An 18,337-nucleotide genomic window follows, 5' to 3' on the forward strand; every position below is an offset into this window, starting at 1 on the left:
GTCCCAGGCTGCAATAGGGAAAAGTCTCTGCAGAACCATCATGTAGTTCCTGTGGCTCTAGAGGATCAAAGCTCAGACTGTTGTCCAAGAAGAGTGAATCTATTTATGCATCGGTTCCCCCAAATAGCATTCAAGATCATCAAGGAGAGTGCAATGAGAGGATAGGCTATCACCTATCTGGAAACACCACTTTAGCCACACTATTAGAGAAGACCAGGATTAACTTGCGTATCGTGCAGTACAAGAGAGAGCACAGACAAGGAACAGGAAGATCTTTACCCAGATATTTTTTGTAACACATCACGTATGTGCCTGCTCCCAGTGCTTGTTTTAATGCTTCTGTATTTTTTGGTCAGCATCTAGAAGACTCAAATGCTCCAAGAGACCCTGTTTTTCTCAGGACAAAAAAAAAAAAAAAACACAAAATTCATGTTAAATGATTGATAAATATCTGGTCCCATGATGAAAGAGAGGCTGCAGCGACATTAGAAGGCCTCCTGCCATCACCATCGCAATTAACACAACTTCCCTCTGGCACCTTCACTCCTAATGTGAGCCTTCTGGAAGAGGCTGTGGCCTAGAAAAAGTGCTTTGGCAGCAGCGAACTCCTCCAGCTTGCCTTCTTTCCCCCGATGCAGAAAGATGGACTTTGTTCTATGTCATGGGTTATTTGACATGAATGCCTAGTGCAAGAAGAGCTTGTTGCTCAAGGAGCATAAAACTTCTGCACATGCAAGTCATTTGTGCAGCTACTCATGTGACGGAGGAAGGGTCAGCCCGCCCAGTGAGAAAGGCTGGGCACCAGGATTTTGGCCCATGGTATCCCATGGAGCTGAGCTCTGACACAAGATGGAGGCAGGCTGCAGAACAATTCTAATCATTATAAGGTAAGTACTCATTTTCCTTACAAACTGTTTCATTATATGTGGCTGTGCACAGAGACAGAAACAGGTGGTGAGATGATAACCAGAGCAACTGTGGACATGCTGGTGCTCCATTAGAATATGGAAGAGCACTGGGGCTACTCAAAATCAAATCTTGCTAGCTTCAGACTCACAGAATACACAGTTATCACTCATCAGCTGACACTGTAATACATGGCCTTAAGATAGTTTGCTTCAGCTGAATGATCCAAATCATACTACTTCATGCAAAAGACATTCTGATATTTCTTTCATGTCCAAGGTACAGCTTCAGAAGGAATATGGAAGCCTTAATGTGCCAGTTTACATGGCAGAGCTGTAGCCATCTCTGCTAGGAAACATGGTATGCACCTGATAACGGTGTCTGGTCTAAAGTCCAAGTGCAAAACTGTGTAAAGAATGGCTGCCACATACAGGCCACGTTTTCTCCAACCAGATTTGATGAGATGGTACTTCAAAAAAAAAAGCACCAAAAATATCATCCAACCAAAAAAAACCCCAAGCAAACATTTTCAAAGATGAAATGAGGAGTCCACAGTGCTAGCGTGGACTAGTATTTGTACACTTGCCCCTGACACCGTTTGAACAGCATGAAGAAAAAACTTCAAATGAGTAATGCCAGTCTTGCCACAAAACTGATGTGCAATGTCTAGATCCAGCTTTCAAACAAAACTGACAAGTATTTATTCAATAGTAGTTTCATACTATGTTTTCAACAAACAAATGTTAGTGCTTTCCTTTTGAATTTTCAGTCTTCTGGAAATGCAGCCCCTCGTAACTTGGCTGCACATCTGTATTGAGCATGCAAAGAGAATTCTTTCTTAGGGCCTTTCTTATATACCTGCCATTAAGACCTATATATACATATATATATATAGAAAAGAACCTGGGATACCAGTTTCTTACAGTCCTTTTGGTTTGGTTTTCTTTCTCCCTGTCCCCCCCATGCTTCACTCCATTCTCCAGGATATCAGCCTAGATTGCTGACAACAGCATGAGGAGGGGATGGGAGACTTGCAGGCACCTGGGATTTCCTAAACGAAATCTTTGGCAACCGTGTCTTTTTATTATTTATTTCCTTATTTTTAATTCCACCCCCCTCAAGCTGTCATTCCTTAGCAGTGAAAATGAAAAGCTGCCATTTATGTGTGTACAACAATGGAGGGCTCTGCAGGCCACATGGCTCCTGCAGTTTAATTTACTTTAATTCATTTTATATTGAACCAAATGATCTTATTTGCCTTTTTTAATGGAGAGCCTTCAGCATGCAGGGTGGGAGCCAAGCCCCCCTTCCAAAGAAATTATGAGCCCAGCTGCTATTAAAACTTGTACTCAGCTTGATGTGCCCATCACAGCTCACGGGGGAGGAGGGGACATCTTTAGCCACAGGTAGGCTCCTTCTCCCACAAACTCCTGCTGATTGCAGAGGTGCAAGACTGGAGTCTGATGTTGGGGGATACCTTCCCTTTTCTGCTTTTCTCCCCGATTTGCAAGCTCTTCTTTCCCTGCCTTCCAGCCTGATTGTAGTCTCACAGCCTCTCTTGGCACCTCTGTTTTCCAGGCTGGTTTGGAACCTGGGAAAGTCTGGGACTATTTTGTCAAATTTTCAATCTTCCCTCATTCTTTGGAGGGGTTGCTTGCAGAGATATTCTGTTTCTGAGGTATTCAAACTTGGAGAACTCCAGCTAGTTGTATCCCCATAATATAGCAGTCTTCATGCTTCACACTTCAAGCACTCGTCATGTTTACTCTTTTCTCTATTCAGGTTGCAAAGGCAAACCTCTTTTTCTGCCTTTCAATTTTAGTTTGCCTTTTCTCAGTTATTAGAGCATGAACTGATGCTATAAATCCAAGATGGTTCTTTGTGTCACAAGGCTCAGTGCTGGGTCCTGCACTTGGGTCACAACAACCGCATGCAACACTACAGGCGTGGGGAGGAGTGGCTGGAGAGCTGCCTGGCAGGAAAGGACCTGGGGGTGCTGGTCAACAGCCCGCTGAACATGAGCCAGCAGTGTGCCCAGGTGGCCAAGAGGGCCAATGGCATCCTGGCCTGTATCAGGGATAGTGTGGCCAGCAGGAGCAGGGAGGTGATGGTGCCCCTGTACTCGGCACTGGTGAGGCCGCACCTCGAGTACTGTGCTCAGTGTTGGGCCCCTCACTACACGAAGGACATCGAGGTGCTGGAGCGTGGCCAGAGAAGGGCAACGAAGTTGGTGAAGGGTCTGGAGCACAAGTCTTATGAGGAGCGGCTGAGGGAGCTGGGGTTGTTCAGCCAGGAGAAGAGGAGGCTGAGGGGAGACCTTATTGCTCTCTACAACTGCCTGAAAGAAGGCTGTAGCGAGGTGGGGGTTGGTCTTTTCTCCCCAGTAACAAGCGATGGGACGAGAGGAAACGGCCTCAAGCTGCACCAGGGGAGGTTTAGGTTGGATATTAGGAAAAACTTCTTCACTGAAAGGGCAGTCAGGCACTGGAACAGGCTGCCCAGGGAAGGGGTTGAGTCTCCATCCCTGGAGGTATTTAAAAGCCGGTGAGATGTGGCGCTCGAGGACATGGTTTAGTGGTGGACTTGGCAGTGCTGGGTTAACGGTTGGACTCGATGATCTTAAGGGTCTTTTCCAACCTTAACGATTCTATGATTCTATGATGTCATCTTAAACCAAATGCTGCCATTCCTGTGATGGGGCCATACTAGGAATACATGATCCAGGTACCTTAGACTGTGAGAACTGAGTGCTCTAGCCCAAATTTTTCATGTGTTCACTGTCAAAATGAAAAGAAGCATCTGAGGTAAGCAGAGTTTAGTACTATTAACTATTTTCATTAGTGATCTTGATGGAACAAAGTAGGCTTATCAAATGTGCAGCTGACACTAAACTGGGAAAGGCTGTAAACCCACTGGAAAGAAGGATTATAATCCAAACTCATCTGGACAGACTGGAGAAATGGTGTGGAAAACAGTGGGGACTGAAGACAGTCCAGAAGAGAATAATAAAATCTGGAATATTCATCTCTGAGATGAATCTCACCAGATCTCTGAGAAAAGACTCAAAAAATTGGTGCTGTTCCCTCTACAGAGAAGACTGAGGGAAGATATGAAGACTTTGATATGTAAAAGAAAAAGGAAAGAATCTGATCTTGCTCCAATCACAATGGATATGAAGAGGTAAGAGACTTAAAAGAAGGACATTCAGAGGAGATGCCTCATACTAGAAAGGCTACGCATGCATCAGTGAAAACCACATAGTATTCAGAGAAGACTAGAATCTCAAGGAGCAGCATGAAAAGCCAGACTAGCTTTGGAAGTGCCTTTGAACTTCCAAAATGAGGAAAATCTGAAGGTCCTGCTCAGAGGTTGGGCGCAGAATGATCAAAGTCCCTGATATGCCATCCATGGGCAAGTTTTATCATCTATTACTGACTGCCAGCCAGAAGGTACTGCAAGGAAGCTCAAGATGAAATACCTCTATCCCATTCACAGCTGTGCTGAACTCTGTCCCTGATAGTGCAGCCATCTCCACTTCAGGCCCTGTATTATGGGGAGCTGGAGGCTGCTGTTCTGACTAGTTACATTGGCAGAAAAATTCTCAGTATGTCTATCTTGAAAAAATCTTCTAGCTCTACTCTGTGAATTTAACTTATATTTCTCCAGCAGCTTGCTACCTGCTACCATTAAGTGACAGCCACCCAGAAACTCATAAACTACAAGACAGGCTTCAAGCAGGAACGACTACTACAAGCATATGGGGAAGAAAAGAATAACTTTGTTTCTGGCAAGTATTAAGATAGCAAATAACTTGATAAGAATTTGGTCAAAGTTAATGTGCCTAAAGTGCTATAGAACTGTTCTAACTCAGAAAGAGCTTCCATTTAAAAAAACTCATCTGAAAAATAAGATGCGTAGCATTGAACTGGCCTGCGGAAGTAATCTGGGTCACCAGGCTCAGGGAAAGAGCTCAGCTATGCGGTTACCAATTACAATTTCTATGGCATCCTGGGGTTGTCTTGGAGCTCTCCCATCCCAGTTTGATCTTGCTTAATTTGTTACACCAGATCTCATCCCTGGTTGGCTTAATGGATGCAGTGTAGAGAGTGGGATAAAAATAAATCCAGATCCATAGTGGTAGGTAACAGCAGTCTCAGATGTCAAGGGACAGTGAGACCATCAACAACATCCTAAGACAAAAAGCGACTTAAAAAAAGTGAGAAATATTGCTATCCAGAAAAAGGTATTAAAAATGAAGCATCTGTGCTCTGAGTCATTATAGGCCCTTGACAGATGTGATCTTACCAGCCTCCCACTGTAGCTGCAAATAAAGACCCCTTCTCTTTCTTCTCTCCCGACAAGGATTAATGAGTACTTGGGATAGCTCTCAGACAAGCAAGCAAAGGCTGTGAACCTTTTCCAACACTGCAATTTATCTTGGGAAGACTATTCACATCACTTTTCCCTCCCTCCCCAGGCTGGATTATGCTCTGACCTAGCACATTAATCTCTCAAAATAAAATAATAATAATAGAAGAAGAAGGGAAAAAAAGCGCTGGACAATTGCCAGAAATAAATTAATAACCATCTCGAATAGCCCTGCTGTGCAGGAACAAACTGCTCAAGTCCCTTGCCACCCATGTCATTTGTAAGCAAAACTATTCCCAGTTTAGATATCCTCTTAAGTGCCCTGCCTGAGACTTTGAGCAATTAATGATAATATCTGGCATCTATATAGTGCCTTTCATCCCAACAGCTGCCAGAAAGTTTTTTTACCAAATGCAAATAATACACGTTGCTACATTTGCCACTGAAATGTAGACCCTCCTAAGTGGAGGAAGGGGCAGCATGACAGATCTGTAAGAGTAAAAAAATATGAAAAGGTATTTCAAAAGAGAGAACGTCGTGAGAAAGTTTCTAAAGTTAGGCCTAGTCCACATATGATTTTATAAACATTTAAGTATGTTAACCATTTAGTTAAAATATTTCTTCACCCATGGTTAGAACTAGCACTGTCTTTTGTGGCATCAGTAGCTTCAATTTAATACTGTTACTTCTTTGACCCAAGTGGAAAGCCAAAGAGACAAGTACTTGGAATTTCTTTCCATTAAATAAAGACATTTGTGCTTCAGAAATATCTATTTACAGAGATTACTCAGAAAACAAGACTTAGAACAAAGTCAACCAGAAAAGCAGTTATCCCACTGCTAGTACCTATTCCTTCTCAAGCAATGCTTACACCTCTCTCTCTCTGGACTTCAGCTACTTGCTGGCATTACCAAACCTTTGCTCTGGTCTGTGATGGCTCAAAACCCAAAACTCATTACCTCGCTGACTTCCTGCCAAAGTTTTATCAGATATTTTATTATTTTTATTCTTCCACTCGCATTTCATGTGGCAAACATGTTGTAGAGTATCCGATTATCAAAGACAAACATCCGTATACCAAAGAGAAAAGAGACTCTTACCTTTGACTTGACAGCTAGGATGATCTTAGGCAGGGCAACAATTAGGCATTTCAGCGCGATGGTGAGGTACTTCAGTACAAAGTCTGCAATCCCCACAATCCACATCAGGTCGAAGAAGTCCAGCCTCTCAAGGTTGGGTTTCAGAAATATAAGGCTGAAAGGCATGACAACAAGGCTCCAATACCAATGAGGAGAACCTCACTTAAGCTTCTTGATACCAGCTGTATCCACTGCTGGCCAGAGAAAGCCTAGGAACTCCACTGATCTTCACTGAAGTTCTCAAGGGCAATAGGAATAAAACATGCAAATTAGTCCCGTGGTTCCTCTGGGCCTCTTGACTTTGTCTGTTCTTGCCCATTTCTACTGAGGTCAGCGGGTTTGCCCACCATCAGAAAACAGGACCCAACATGTACAAAATCTGTTCTGGAAGATTGGGATCTCCATAACCTGCAATTCACACTGTAAAAGAGCCTTTGGTCTAATGACAGTGCCCTTAGTCCACAGGCTTGCTCTATCAGATATGACTGCAAAAGCTTATCCTTTGAAGTCCAACTCATTAGTAGTTATGATTCCTTGGGGAAGTCATGGCCAAGTCAAGACCACTATGTCTTGCTCCTCTGAGGCCGGCTTGCCACAGGTAGAACTACTGCAGAGGCAGCAGTCTCTAAAGCTACTTGTGCACGTGAAACAAACTGGTGACAAAGGAAGCACTGTATTAGACACGGCAGAAAGGTCAGAACTTCAGGTGTGTCATGCTCTGACAGTGGCTTGCCACTGTCTGAAGCAGACCAAGAGCTGGGCTTTGTTAATTAGGAACTCTTACCTGAACCAAAGATCCAAAAAGGTAGTGCCCCTTATGTAATGTTATTGACAGAGCTGAACATTTGCTCTTTAAAGAAGGGGAGTCCAGGACAGCAGAACTTCATCTAGCAATGGGCAGGAGCTATTGACCTGAGCAGCAATGAGGACTGGACCCTACTCACACTGAAAAAACAGGATTCCTCTTCAGGATATTTATCTACTCAAGCCTCATGGTAGAAAGCAAAAACTTAACAAAAAAAAAGGCAAAAGTAAAATAACCAACCCAGAATGAAAAGCCTGAACATGAATTTAAAATACTCACAACATTGGCACAGCACAACAGGTAAAATTACACCCTAAAAACAGAAACAGAATCAGAGACTTTACTACTATTCATGCACTAGAAACAAGCAAAAAGTAAATAAATCAGGAAATGAAAAATAAGCCAGAAAGAAACAAAACCGAAGCACCTATTTCTAATTTCACAGGCCTGCCTCATGAACAGCCACAGGTTCCCACACAGCAAGCAACTGATACACTAGTCCAAGCATGACACAGCGAGCACCACTACAACACTCACAGGAATCGGGCTTTTCAGTGAAGCTGTTGCCCAGTCTGTTCACTGTTAATAAACCACGCCCTGAACAGCGTGTAGGATGTCCCCAAGTTGCTGAAACCCTTTTATTTTAGACGATCCATCCTTTATTTTAAACTAGTCCCATTCATGCATTTAACCTTCTTCTTGGAGACACGCTGTTTCCCTGTGTTGCAAACAAATTTCTTCTTCATGCTTTCACACCTTTCTGCCATACCTGTTCCTTGCCTTCCATTCCTTCCCACAAGCGCTATACAGAGTATCCCCTGGCTTGCCATCTCTCATTCGGACCCCCCTCTACAAGCCTTCTCATCTCTCCCCCTTTCTAGAAGCATTTACATACACAGCTTTCCAACTATCAAACCCAAATACGTTAGGGGCAATTCCAAAGGCTACCGGGGTTGTGGGCAGACCTTGACTCTTCCACTGCAAAGACAGCATTGGTGGGAAGAAGCAGGGAAGCAATGGAATAAATGACAGAAAAAACATACCCAAGAGCCATCCTGCCATAACCCAACTGACGCATGTTACACACACTGTATTTTCAATCTGAAGTTCTAAGTCCCCTTCAGTGGGAGAAATAAAATTGTCATTGGGAAGATAATTCACATGGTTTTAGCTACTAATATCAAAACTACTTTCTCAAGCAACTAGGTTTGATATTGCTCTGTTTCTTGCTATCTACTCTGCTAACATCCCCTTGCTTAAGTTCTGTATCTTTGTCTCCTACCTGTCACTTAATCCCTGCTTTATAATAAGAAGGGATAGTACTGAACCAAATCCATGGATATTAACTTTTCTGTATTTGAGAACCACTTTAGTCAGAATTTGAAAGTGCAGGCTAATCTTAATTACCCCAGATCCAAATGCCTCCAAGCCCTGAGGACACTGAAGTAAAACACTACTATTTCATCTCCAGTTTATCTCCTGTAATGGACTCAAAGCTTGATGGACTGAAGAGAAAAGAAAACATTACAGGAAGAGGAAAATCCGTGGGTCAATTTCTTATCTGCTTCCAACACCTGCCCTTTATGTTCAGTCGCAGCGGTAAAAATAGAAATTCAGAAGTCCCACGATAAAAAAGTACCCACCCTGCTTTGATACATAAGAAAATTGCAAGCGTACATGTTTCAAGCAGCAACACTGTAGTATATCATCCCACCCTGGCCCACTTAGACCCTGGTTATGTCATTTATTGATAGGAGCATAGTCCACTGGTAGAAGCGACGCACACATTATTTTCCTCCACTGAAAGGTATTACAAAGATGTAACAAAGACAGCAGATACCTTAAGTATGCACACTTCCTCCCAAAGTGTGGGGAAAAGTGGGCTTCCCTCTTTTCCTCCCTGGCAATTATCACCTGCTTCCATCATGTACAATGTAAGTTTTGCCCACCTGTTGTACAGCTGCTGAGAGCTGAATGTGTAAAGCAAGTACAAGGTGTTTCCGGTGAGAAAGGCCAGGATCCAGAAGACAACCAACACTGATCTCTTCTCCTGAGCAAGAAAAAGAAGCAGAGAAGATAAATTCAAAGTCTCAAGGGTTGCGCTGAGCCTTCGACTGCTGAAAAATGCAAGACTAACCCAGGGGACACAAATATGCAACTAAGTGTTCAGTAATTAGTTTATTTACATAGGACTAAGAAATAGGCTGCTAGGTAAAGACATATATAAACACAAGCAGAAATGGCTCTCACTCACCTAACCTTTTCAAATAAAGCAACTTCAGAGAAATTAATGGAAATACACTGGTGAAAATGACAGCCTTACTTGCAGAACACAGTTTTCAAAGTTGGGATCTTTCTTGGGACATCTAAACTCTCCTGATATTTAAAAAGCAGTTTGACAAACAGGCTAAAAAATAAAGTCAGTTCCATATATTAACTGTAAGTCTGAGCTGCCACCTGTCTGGAATGACACTTCATGAAAGGGGTGTTTTAGAAATAGAGTCAAAGTCACTTACAAGAAGGCTTAGCTAAATCAAATATAACGTAACCCATCACTACATGCAGCAGATATGAATGTTATCTGAATGCATCGAGGTTCTAGAACATGCATTTTTGACTGAAAAAATAATTAAACGTCAAAAGAAGTAAAAATTTTGCATTTCAAAAGACAAGGAACATCATTATAGAAAGAAGCTGGGTGGCAGAAGACCTTGTCCTGGGTCTTGGCCCGGTGTAATTTTGGTGAGTAAATTTTACTCCTGGGAGGAAAAAAAACCCCAGCATTTTTCTTGTGAGCTGATTTATTAAGAAAATAGCTCTTTGTAGCTATTCAACAGCCAGGGATGTTAAGTTGAGATTTAAAGCAGGCGGATTAATGGGCACACTGCTGGAAAGACAGAGGTGCAAAGTGCAAGGCAACGGCAATTTATTACATGATTGTGCAATTTATCTCTTCATTCAGCATCGTATCACATTTATCCCACTGCTGCTGGTAGATATAAGTATATGCTTGTGCCACCCATGTCATTTTTACAAAAAAGCAATTCTAGTCTTGTGCATTTAGTGCTGTTGAAGTATTCTGCTGACACTGAAGTTCATAAGACCCCAAAAGATCTGCTGCTTTATTTATATTCTAAGAATATTATCAACAAAGCATTATAAAGATACTAACAAGCAATACATCTACAAAATCCTTCAGCTGAACATCTCAAAACATTATCTAAATGCTAATAAATTAAATCTCATCATTAACTAGTGAAACAGGCTTCAGCACCTCTGCTGTATATAATAGAGAAAGGTGCAGAGAAGTGCTTCAAGATGCACTGCCAGTCAGTGGCAGAACCAGAAGCAGATTACAAAATCCCTGACTTTTCCTCTCTTCGTTTTACTATGCCATGCTTTCACAAAAAGAGCAGGATGGAAACTGTGGGAGAGCACCAATGGGGAGAAGCAGGAAGAGGAAGTAAGGATTACAGCACGATACTCTTCTTCTGAGATATCTGTATCCATATAATGGCATTCATCCCTACACTGCAAAAGAAGGTTCAACATAGACTTTGTTTTGTATACAAGGAGCAATGTTGCTTGGGAAGATAAGAGAGTAAGATGCTGTACTCACCTTCAGAGCAACCTGTTCTCGGAGTGTAGAGTTGGCATATGCGAATGTGCTGGCCATACCAATGCACACAGCAATCCCTGCAGGGGAAGACACTGTCAAAGTAGATACGGCTGGGTAGGAGGATCTTCAGTCCTAAGCCATTTGATGTCAGCATCTCAAACTTAGAAAAAAATTACTGGGTGATATTCTGGATGCACTGGGAATTAAAATGACTGTGACTATTTAGTCACCTATTAAAACAGGTGACTAAAACAGGGCAGTCTGAGCTCATATAAAGTTCAAATTCAAGCTAAATGAAAGTGAAGGTACTGCAGTGAGCACTTGCCACCCAGCCCCATACAAACACGCTGTCCTAACGTCAGGTTCTGTGCTGAAGGAGAACAGAAGTGCTGCAAATTGTGGCTGCACTGTGCAAACAGAACACAGCTAGATGACAGCATTACAATAGCAGTTCAGCAGCTCATGGAGGACAGGACACACTATCAAAACCATACAGGATACCAGGTCCAAAGAGCAAGATGTTGCAGACGTGAATCAATTCCTGGTTTTGGGAATACTGACAGAGCTGTAAGTGGACTAAACTCAAGCGTTACTGGCTTCCCTGGGATAATAATCTCAGCATACTACTCCCAGAATGAGTAAGCATCCTCAGAGATGTCACACATACAATTCTGTAGTTAGAGGAGGATTAGATGAATAGATTTTACATGACCACTGATGGGCTGAAAAATTCAGGTACTGTTAAAGAAACCTGGATAGACATATTTCTTAGGGAACTCTGAAGATCAGGACTGCAATGTGTAACTGTTGATGCTGTTTGGCTTGATTTCACAACTGCCATCCTTCTAGCTATACAAGTGTCTCATCCCTCTGAGCCCTTCTGTGCTATACAGAGGCTTTCGCTAATCACTAATGTAAGCTCTCCCCATCTCTCCTAGAGAGAGGGCTGAGGGAGAAGCCTTGGTAACATCTGCAGCCCCTACAGGAACGTCAAGGAGAGATTAGGAAAAGGTACAGAACTGATCTCCCACAGGTCAGGACAGGAAACAGATGGGACTGACAGAGATGAAAACAGCTTGGACTGAAAGGATGAATTTATCAAATGCATTATGCCATGCTTTTGAATATGTCCCCTTCATGCTAGACTACCTCTAGACACCGTCACGTGGATAAATGTATCAGACACCACAGCATGATAAAGCTTACTAACCACCCTCTAGTACAGTTACAATCCAAGAAGGATAGATGCTTACCAAGCTTATGCTGGAAACAAAGTTTAGCCAGGAGGATCAAGATGAAGGGAAGCCCCTTCTGCAGCCAACCGATCACAGCTTTTAACTCTGAAAGAGCTGGGGCTGGAGTTCCAGCTTGTTCGTCACTGCCTTCCTCAGCATGCCCGTGGCGGTCCCCTCCTGCCATGTGCAGTAGCGATGAACCCCGGTGATGGCCATGGTGGAAATGATGGGACGATTGCCGGTGGTGAAATGGGGCTCCTTCAGTACGACTGGTCCCTTCCTCCCTTGGGGCTGGCATCTGAATGAATACTTCCCCACCTCCTGCTGAAGAGCCCAGAACCAAACCTGACTGGAACGGCGTGGCTGTGATGGTGCCCGACGGGATACCTGCCAGCCCCGAGAACAGCTGTTGTGGGGAGGAAGCTTCGGCCTTCAGACTTTCAAAAACTCCACTTTCATCCACGCTGGTTTCAGAACTGACTGTTTGGCTCCGGTTTCTGCAGTGGATGGAGATTAGAAAAAAGTGATTAAACAAAAATGAGTGCAACAGAACTTCTCAGTCTTTTAGCCCAATCCTGACTATAGTCATTTAAGAGTTCCTCACACATTATCAGAATACGTAGATCTCCAGATGACAGATGTTTTTCACTCTATTTGCTGTTGGAAAGTCTCAGTTGCAGAACTAGAGGTCTGTAATCAGACTCCTAAGATAAGATCAGAGTAATTCTAAAGAACTCACGAAAATGCACCAGTTCCTTCATCTAAGGAACAGAGTTCCCAAACACCCCCTTTACTTTTGGAGAAACCAAAGAAATAACCCATCCGATACCAAATTCAATATCTTCTATAATGAGTTTAATATTTAAAGAAAAACATACAAAAAAACATGTAACTTTACACAGTGCAACTAAGACAGGTCACATTATATACAACCAAGTTAATCAAGCTAGCTCAAAGAAATGACCCACCCCCAAAATCTTCTGTCTCTCTTTAGGGATGATCACTAGGGATGAATAACACAAACAAGAGACAGAGTCAACTGGGGAAGAGAAGCGTTGAGAGCTGCTTGTGTGTCCCTGACCCAACAAATATTATAAGTGAAGGATGTGCTCATGGGTCAAGAGAAATTGTTTTATTTTGATATTCTCAGCAAATTGGGCATGGATGTACTCAAATTACTGGGCACTGGACAGAATTAGATCTGGCACTGATTCCCTCCTGAGCTTGTTAGATTATAGCCAGATTCCAAAAAGCAAGTCTTAATATCTTCATCCTAGTACCAAAAGAAAATATGTTTTCTTCGCCTGAACTCAGTTCTGTGGTACTGAAATGAACACGTGTAAAGTTTAGACAACAGGGAACAATACAGGTAACAAGTAGAACAATCATTAGGTAGTAAACGCTTGGCGGACAGCAAATACATCTCTAACTTGCAAAAGGAGAGTAAAGAATAAATAAAGCTCAGCAAGAGGCAAAGCCCACAAATAAGGCATGTTGCAGAGCTTCAGTCTCTCTTGATTTTAATCCTTGGAGATCTGTAACTTTAGAAATAGTGGTCACAAGCTGAGACAGCACATGCAGGCACATACAGGGCCCTTAACCCTCTCGCTCCCATGGGTTCAAAAGCCTCCCCAGGCATCTTACAGGGCACAGAGCACTGCCTTTCATCTCACTCTGGAGATAGCTTCAAACCTCTCAGGGCATACCTTCCCACTAAGTAAACTCCTAATAAGGCTTTCTACAGCTACACCCCATTCCCAGTGTCTCTCCACAGGCTCCAGCAAGGAATCAAGTCAACAAGATATCACACACCTCTTCTTGGTTCAAAATATTCATCAACCAGATCTTGGATTTTACACCTAACTTTACAATTCACGGAGGTATACACAAGCCAGGGACATAATGTGTCAGGACTTACGCCTGGGAACATAAATAAATTGGGTAGAACCCAGTGTAACAGATAAAGACACAAGTATTGTCTGGAACAATACTACCAGGATACAAGACTCTGCTTTCAGCAGGAAGGAATGAATCAGGGGTGTGTTTAAAAACAAATAAACAAGGATGGAACTGAGAGTCTGCTGAAGTTAACAAAAGTGAAGACCAGTGGCAACGGCATTTCATTCTACAGTTAGAAAACCTTCAGCCTACGTTACTGTCAATACCTATTTACCCTGTTAAAAAACAGAAGCATTTATAAAAACTAATTGACGTTACTCCACTTATCTTTTGCACTCAATAATAGACACCTATCCTGAACATATTTTAACCACTCTAACAGATCCCAAAGTGCCTTACAAGTCTGTACAGACTCAGAGAGCTCTACAGTGCAGATGAGAGGACCCACACAACATCTTATGTGCCTCTCAAGCCCCAGGCTTGCCTGCTGATGTAAAACCCACAGACTGCACTGAGGCTTGGGCAGCATCATGCAGAAGAAGTTGAAGATGGCTTTCTTTTCCCCTGAAATCAAGAATGGTACCATGCTAGAAGTGGTCATGACATCAAGCTTCATCTCTACCTGCAAAACCACTAAGAAATACTTAGTGACTGCTTGTGATCACGATCTTTCACTTACAATCTCAGCTCAGCCAGAGCAATGAAATTCGTTAGTTCCAGCTTTGTCTTAGAGTAATTAGATTAGTTTCTTCTTTAGAAAAAAAGAAAGAGTCAAGCTCTAACCCTGGGAAAGCACAAGGGAATATTTAGTACCAGAACAACAACAGTGGCAAGTCTCCCTTGCTGATGTTATAATTACAGAAGTGAATTAGAGGTATTCTACTTCTAAATATTCACATATATGAAGCTAGATACAGATTCTGGGACGATGTAAAGGATTACCCAAAATCTTTATAAAATACTAAGTCATAGGAGTTGGGAGCTTCAGACCAGCAGACTTTTAAAACATCTTAATAACAGAAGTATAAATAGCCTCTGTTCATACAGAGTGATCCTTTCAGATTGACAGCACCCAGGATCCCCACGGGACTGTGCCACGAATCGCTCTTCTAGAGCTCCAAAACGTCCTGCCTATGCTAAGCCAACTGTCTCCGTAAGTGCCATACTGGATGATGAAACCTGAAACACTGTAGAATCACAGAATGCTTTGAGATGGAAGGGACCTTTAAAGGTCATCTAGTCCAACCCCCCTGCAATTGGCAGGGAATAGAAAGTTGGTAGGAGTCAATAACTGACAGGCAGGAGAAAAGTAAATCTGCCTCTAATCTCTCTAAACTCGAGCAGAAAGCCTGGCCACACTACTTGCACAGGAAGTATATGCCTTTCTCACTTTTGAGCTTTCATCTTCTAAAACACACCATACGCTTAAATCAGAGCATTCCCTTCTGGAGAGGAAAATGGAGGAAAAAAGACGGAAAAAGATTTACCTTTCAGGAGGAACGTTGTCAGTGTTGCTGCTATGCCGTCTCTGCATTTTCCTCAAAACCTTAAAACACAACACGCTCAACATTAACGTTGCAGGTCAACAATTCGCAGTGTGACTACTAGCAAAGGCCCACAGAGTCGGAGGGCTGTGAAACCCATTCAGCTAGTGACATGGCTGGCATAAATCATTTGCTTCTCTGAAAGAGCACCTCAAGTCTGCATTTGTTTCTTAGCACGCTTGCGAAGAACCAACTTTCAACTGGCAAATGGAAGCACACGTATGCAGGTCTCCAAGCAGGGCAGGAACTAGTCAGATCCCCTTTTGCAGTATGTGGCAGTCACGAGGGGTATACAGCCGTGCGATGACATGTTCTGATAAAGAACTTGAGGACAACTAACAGAGTAGCTCTCAATGTGACACGTGAATCGACATACGCTCTCTGGAATGAAATCCCTTCTTCCTCTTCTGAAGAAACTTGCTCTGTAAAGCAAAACTGAGAGGGAGGAAAAAAAAGAAAATGTATAAGCATTTTTAATGAAAAAATACAATCAGGTCATGACAATATTCTTTTAAATAAGCAACCCATTCCTTTTAAACCACAAAAATGCCATTAGCAAACTCTGCACAATGGTCATAAATAATATGCACATATGCAAAAGATCACATGTTCCTACTCCACTCATTCTGGAATTGTCAGCATAAATAAAAGAAGGTCTGGAGCGGGAAATGAAAAGGCATTGAAATTGTCTTAACTTCAGGAACTTTTTCTAGAACAAGGAGAGAAGTTCTTTATTTACTTATTTAAATCTCTGCTTTCGAGTGTCTAATTTTAAGGGAACAACCTCAAACACATTACACTTTTTAAAAATAAAGTTAATTCAAAAGCAAAGAAGAACACAGAATCATCATCACCAAGGCACAGTAGAGTACCTGGCAAATAGTATTACACTGCTTCATGTCATATTAGTTATATAAAACCTGAGGAATGGGCTGTTTTTGCAAGTGATTTGTCTAGGTTCCCACAGGCATTTCATAGAAGATTTAAAGACATCCTTTAAATATTGGAAGTTTGATCCTACTCAGCCCTAGACTACGATAGCTACTGAATGAAATGTAAAACGCTCTAAATACTTTTGCATATCAAAATTTATAACATTATTTATAACATTTCATACTGCATGAATATAGGTAAATAAATGTGTAGCCCTATATCTGTATTCTGTAAAGGCACAATGGCTCTGAGTACATTTCCTAGCTGTCCGTAAGCAGAGGTATGGAAGCTGAGAAGTAGAAAATACGGAATATTTATTTTTTCCCCAATATTTTCATCTTTTCATTCATATTCTTTACTTTCAGTGACCCACTAGCACATGCAAAATTGCATTAAATTAAAATTTTATCCCTTAATAAAGCCCAAATCATGCAGTTCACAGTGCATAAACAGACAGCTGTGTTTACCATGTACACCTGCATTAAAAGTACGTGTAGTTTGCCCAGCCCTGAAGATAAGCTACAAAACAGTGAAAGAAGAAAGGGTATTTCAGTTAAATCCCACAGGTAACTACTGAATTTGTAACAAGATGAGAAAAAAATTGTTAACATTTACAAAAAAGAGAAAGACTCTTGGTTTGTAACACCCAGTCCTGAAGAACCCCATCAAGTGGGCTGACCTGAGACAACACTGGATTTGAGTCATCACTGAGAGAGAACATGGAGGTTTTAATATGAGATGCCAACTTTGGACATCCCCTTCACAGTTAATATAGATACGCACATACCTATGTAAATAAAATTTGGCATAATCATATATGGCAGGAAAAACACAGCTTTTAACACATTTTATGGAGAGGGCGCAGGAAGCCATCATGAGTACCAGAAATCTAACTCTAACCAAAGTTTTTTGATACCCTAAGTTACCAACGCTCTCTTAACTACAAATTTTGGTCTTGTAACTCCCAGCAGTTTTTTAATCTCTAGCTATATGTTTCAATTTATGTTGTGTTTTCAGGGCCAAAATTTGTTTTATAAGGATCTGTAAGTTTTATACAGTAAAAAATACATATTAAAGTTTTTTTTTCCCAGATTTTTTAAAGCTGCATTTGTAGTAACAACACTTAGTACTCCAGGAATCTTTTATGCTTTCTCTGCAGTAAATGTTATTTAATCCTAACCTGACAGTATCTCTGTCGACTTAATATATACTATCATCCTCTTTGTAACCGAAACAGCAATTAAGATATGATGAAAAAGCCAAGACAGGCTGACCCATGCAGGCAGAGCTGTCCTACCTGGGAACAACTTCGGGCTCACTGCTTATAAAGAAATCTGTCCATCTTCCCATGCTGAGAGCTAGAGTCAGTGTAGAGACAAGTCTGAAACTTGGAAAATCCTTCACTCTCTTCTAGACCATTAGAAGTCTACTAGAGTGTAATGTGGAGTGAAATCACATTCCAAAATGACATGCAGCTCTATGGGGAGACAGTTTTTCTTTTGGCATCAGCCATGAAGGGGACAGTGACATGAATGCTAAGTACTGAAGATGCAGGACTTTCTGAAATATAATTATCTGTTCTGCCCAGAGTCCTACAGATTTAAGATCAGATAGAATTTAAATGGACTTTGTTCCAAAAGGCGCTCAACTTCAATACTGATTGGTCCTGCCTTTTCTGGATTAGGGGCTTTCATCTTGCAAGACTTGGACATTTTTTAACAGTACCTGAACAACAGGTTTAACCAGAGGCAAGGTGCTGCGGTGGGAGAGAGGGAAGCTCAAGAGGGTACAGACATCTCATACATGGAGTCCTTCAGATAATCCAAGATGGTCCAAATTTCAAAATCATCACAGGTCCTTCAAGCTGGATGATTGTAAAGCACCTGGAT

General features: G+C 41.9%; 1 protein-coding gene across 1 annotated transcript in view; it reads right to left on the reverse strand.

Moving 5' to 3' along the window:
* The window catches only part of RNFT2 (ring finger protein, transmembrane 2), a 32,660-nt gene extending 14,385 nt beyond the window's left edge, over positions 1–18,275 (reverse strand). Inside the window, exons 1-6 of the mRNA XM_082324945.1 lie at positions 18,174–18,275; positions 15,459–15,950; positions 12,091–12,569; positions 10,838–10,914; positions 9,168–9,268; positions 6,375–6,528 (exon numbers count right to left, since the gene is read on the reverse strand). Of these exons, the coding sequence (XP_082181071.1) occupies positions 6,375–6,528; positions 9,168–9,268; positions 10,838–10,914; positions 12,091–12,569; positions 15,459–15,541 (894 nt within the window). The 5' untranslated portion in view covers positions 15,542–15,950; positions 18,174–18,275. The remainder of the gene's footprint in view (positions 1–6,374; positions 6,529–9,167; positions 9,269–10,837; positions 10,915–12,090; positions 12,570–15,458; positions 15,951–18,173) is intronic.
* Between the last annotated feature and the right edge of the window lie 62 nt (positions 18,276–18,337).

Source organism: Platalea leucorodia (assembly GCF_965183815.1).
Source record: "Platalea leucorodia genome assembly, chromosome: 12".
Classification (NCBI taxonomy): domain Eukaryota; kingdom Metazoa; phylum Chordata; class Aves; order Pelecaniformes; family Threskiornithidae; genus Platalea; species Platalea leucorodia.